Genomic DNA, 4,637 nt, shown 5'->3' with positions numbered 1-4,637 from the left:
CATGTCTGATTTGGAATGGCTGCAGAGACAACCCTTGTCCACCCCGCAGCATACCCCTGTCGATACTTTGGATTGACTTGCCTTGTTAGCCTGTGTGTTGACTGAATGCTTCGAGGTAAGCGGCGCCGGTAGTCGTCTCCAGTCTACGGCATTCGGTCTTGAAGTATCTCAGACATACCCGTGCTAGCCACGCTGCAATGGCTTCGTTACAACAGCCACTACTGTTACCAGGTGTTTCCGAGCATGGGTACCTGGCTGCCTCTGTATGTTCGACGACAAGCCGCTGCTAAGCTCTGCAAAAGCATGTTTGATGGTTGACCCTGATTCTGCATATCCAGTGTAAGCCCACATGGTGACTTTGAGTGTAAGTCCCGTGAATCTTGGCTTGTTAGAGGAAGATAAGAGTTTCGCCTAGCATTGTCGGTGAGGGAATTGGGTCGGCAACATCGACGTTTGCGACGATTCTCCGTTATGTCGTTTCTTCCCATCGACTTTAGGGTTTCTCATAGGTCAGGATAAGCGTTAGGGTCGAATTTGAAAGAGACTGTTGCTTGTTCTCGGCACCGATCATCTGAAACTTCTTGAGACAGTGACGAAAGAGTCTTTCCCATCAGCCCAGAAGCGTTCATGCACATATTCCGCGACTTGTGTTTGCGATAATGAAACGCGTAAGATACTTCTCACTTGGTTCGTCCCATCTCCCAGAATTTCTTTCAACCTTTATTAGAGGCTAAAATGCGAGCAGTGTGCTCCTAACCTTCGGGATGATCCCGGTTTAGTGGCCATTTATCCCAATCCCTGACCGAAGGATCGGTACTCTCGTACATATGTAGACACCGATGGAACTCTGCAGCTGTCCTTGACTGCAGCCCCTTAGTTGACCCGCGCAGGTTGATCATTGCCTTATCGGTTCGTGATAAAGTGTGTATGAGATTGGTCTTCTCTCGGGACCGGCCGACACTTGTGAGTAATGTTGAATTGAGTTTGTCCAGTACCGAGACCAGCTGTTGTCCTAAAGTCCTAAAGATAGAAAACACGAGTTGATGTCGATCGCAGCTTGTAATAGAGCTATATCGCATTGTAAGCAGATAAGAAACTGAGACGACGCTTAACTGTTGTAACGTCCACACCACTGTGAGCTGGTGAAGTGACCGAAATACCTAAGCGAAGACATGCGCATGCGTATGTACTCCTTGATGTGTGATGTGTTACCATCAGTCAGGGGATAGCTTCAGTTAGTCAAGGCGTTGAAAAGGCCTCTGATAAACACCCCTGTGACTGGCCGAACTATCACCAGAAGGGCGATAACGTCGGTGGGATGTTCATGTTCTAGAAGTGTGGCTGCAACGTCCAAAGCTTCCAATTTCAAGGAGGGTTGCCTCGTTGAATTTGCGCACATGCATGAAGCACACTTGGATGTATGTAGTAACGGCTATACACCATTCCTCACGATCACTAGCATAGGGCACTGAGAAAATTCACGGCGGCATGACAATACAGCTAAAGCATGCGATGTCAATTGCCTAGCACTGGAGTCATTTGGAGTGGAAGGCTCTTGTTGGAGTTGCATAGTGGGGTGATGGAATCGTTGCAAATGACTGAAAACAGTATTGTGCGTGATGGTGTTGAAGTGGTTCCAGATGACGAGAGCGGCGTGCAAAGGTGTGGTCGGCTCTCAGTGCGAGGGTAGCATGCGTGCAAGCTGCCACACTCTTGCAAGAATCACTTTAGAAGAAACCTTGGAAAATTGACGCTATTTGTAATGGAAAAAGTTGGCAGTCCTCAATGTTGTTGTCCGAATAAGAGGAAACCCTACTGTGCTTTTGATTTTGCTGTTTTCTTTCAATGTTGGTATCCATAGAATTCCAGGCCTTTTGGCTAACCAAGGCCCTGAATGTGTGTTTCTGGTCCTCGGCCTCTGTCCGTAAGTTGCAGTATCATCGTGTCACAACTTCAGACTGCTGGGGGATTTTGCTGCTGGCGCAGCCATTGAATAGTCCGAGAAGTTGTGTCGATGAATGATGTAAGTGGACGGGCGCAACTTGAGGGGGTCGAGTGGGGGACCATCCAGGCTATTGAGTGCATGGTCCAAGGCGGTTGAAGCTAGAGGCAGCCTAACCTGTGTGACATGGCCAAAGAAGCCTGGTGGAAGAATGCATAGAAGCTCCAGCAAAGCCATTCTGGTTATGAGGCGCCGCCACAGTAACTAGACAGTTGAGCCCATGTTGTTGTGAATTGTTCCAACTGAGAATTATCCGCTAGTACTCTGTAAATATCGTAGAACTGCGACCATGATATTGCTACTATTCATTCCTCTCTCTCTCTCTATTTCTAAGTCTTGATTTGGTCGAGATGGGCATGACGTGGGTCGGTCTGTTCAAACAGTTGATACCAAGGTCTGTTTGCTACAACTGCGATTGTCTAGCAATCGGTCAAGAAGGCTCTAATTGCCCTACGGCATGGGGGCAATCAGCCCTGCCCCCTCAGGCTATTCCAGACCACGACGAGCCATGTGCTGTGCGCGGTTGTCCTGCGTATGATCCTGCGGGGTGAGAGATTCGTTGGTTCCACTACCTCTTGCAAGGTTGACATCGGGCTGCCAGTCCAATTGCAGATATGCAAGACAGGGCCAAAGTGAACGGGCGGCAGCCGGCAGACGCGGAGCATTGTATTCGACATGAGGGAGCGGATACTAATGCTGAGGTTCGACGTCGCCAACCTAGCAAGAGAGCGTGGGCTTTTGATTCTGGATCTATTTCTGTTGCGATTCCGTTGAACACAAGGCGGCGCTGTTGCCGAATATGAACGTTAGCACATGTGTCGAGCTCTTGTAATATACCCCTGATCTTAGTTGAGTTGCCCATGCTGTCACAATAGGGTTCGCATAAATTTAGATTCAGTGTTGCAATCACTTGCAAATGAGCCAGAACCGAGGTGCTTTGGCGATTGACGTGACGGAGCTTTGCTCCTCTGCAGTACGCGCTCCACCGAGAGCGGTAGTTTAGCTGGCCAGCTAGCAGTAATAAGCAATCAAGCAAAGAGGCATGACATGGATGATCGTGAGCTTGGCGACCCCAGGCTGTTTGGCCCTTTTGCTTTTAAGAGGCGGGGAGATTTGCTCTACTGTTGATAATGGATGCATGAGGAGTGGGTGAGGTTGTCCTGGGTGGATATGGAGAATGTACAGGTAGACAGAAATGGAGAAAGGAGCGATTCTGATTGGGTTATCATGTTGCAAAAGGACCTGAATGACCCTGGGAGTGGATCGCTTTAGCGCCTATGGACAACTGCAGCGGATGATTTTAAGGTGCACCCGGCGGCGGTTTTGTTACCCTGGTCATCAACATGGATCCAGGATGTCCTAATGCAGGTCTACTTGTGGCCCTTGTCCTTGTCCTTGTCCTGGCAATAGCTTGGCTCTTTTGTTCTCAAGATAGCTCGCACGCAATGAAAGATCTTTTGTTTCCATTACGGATATGATAACGGATATCTTATCTCGCCGTTGTCAGGAACCACTCGAACCTGCAGATGTCGAAACTCTATGATCGACGACTGCCCAGTATCCGCCCTGTATAACATTTGATAGTGATGATTCGTGTGGTAGCCCCAAAGAGACAAAAAAAGAGAAAGACGAGAAAATGCAGGCAACCGATCTCAGCTCGTCGGCGTTTCCGGGATACTTTCCACGAAACATGGGAGCTCTTTAGTCCATAATCTATAATGACATTCTGGAAAGACGGTCAAAGAAAAATTTAGATGCAGAAAATCAATGAAAGCCAAAAAGTCTTTTCCCCTGAGTTCATCTTTGCAATTTTTCTTCATAGCGTCAAACTATTCACGCGCCAGGCTAGGTATGTAGGGCGCCGGTACAAGTATGAAGATTCCTTCTTGATCTTAGCCTCAAACCAACTGTCATATGCCACCATTATCTAGAATGAAAGCATAGACCTAATCTGGGACAAAGCTCTTGTTAGAGTTGAAAGCTTTGGACCAAGCCTCAGGTGGCTCGGTTACATACCGTTGTCGTACCGGTTTCCGAGATGAAGCCTGCAATATCCGTCAACACATAGGTGGCGTCATAGGAGGTGTGGGATTCGAGACTTTACACGAGCAGCGACTTTGAGACTAGTTATGTTTTCCATGCTAGATACATTGATTTGAACTTGAGAGTTTTGTTTAAAGTCAAAAACGAACAAAAAGCAAAACTCAACACTCTCACTACATCCAAAGATTTATCTTGCAAACCTTGGATATTCACGCAAATATGAGTTTATAGCCGGCGGACTTTATGCTTTGAGGCTCTATTCCATTTGTGAAATCGTCCCCGACTTGGCACTCGCTGCACTCCTACCCGAAATGGGCCTAGATTTTCAACCTTGTCCTTAGGTAGCCTGGCCTTGTGCAAGCTTGCCTCTGTCCGTCATTACAGAACAAGGCAAGCTTATATCTATTGATGAACCCGTGTTCCGAGACGATGAATCTGCACGGGAAAGACCCTAAACAAGAGTCTGGAGCGGAAGAGAGCGAGAACTCCATCGCTTCAGCAGGGAAGGGAGTTGACTTTGATTTGATTTGATTCGACTTGACCAACGAACCGAACTCGCCGAATCAGAAACCCCCAGACAATGTGGGAACGG

The 4,637-nt window shown here is 48.0% G+C and overlaps 1 protein-coding gene across 1 annotated transcript; it reads left to right on the top strand.

The window, feature by feature from the left end:
• Positions 1-2,352: 2,352 nt before the first annotated feature.
• Positions 2,353-2,805, top strand: FPOAC1_009130 (uncharacterized protein; the record flags this gene model as incomplete). Its single annotated transcript, XM_044853560.1, has 2 exons — positions 2,353-2,549; positions 2,604-2,805. 2 exons carry the CDS (start codon positions 2,353-2,355, stop codon positions 2,803-2,805), a joined length of 399 nt encoding a protein of 132 aa, XP_044706230.1.
• Positions 2,806-4,637: the final 1,832 nt, after the last annotated feature.

This window comes from Fusarium poae, chromosome 3 (assembly GCF_019609905.1).
Source record: "Fusarium poae strain DAOMC 252244 chromosome 3, whole genome shotgun sequence".
Lineage (NCBI taxonomy): Eukaryota > Fungi > Ascomycota > Sordariomycetes > Hypocreales > Nectriaceae > Fusarium > Fusarium poae.
The sequence above is the reverse complement of the archived record's forward strand: the minus strand, read 5'-3'. Positions and strand labels throughout refer to the sequence as shown.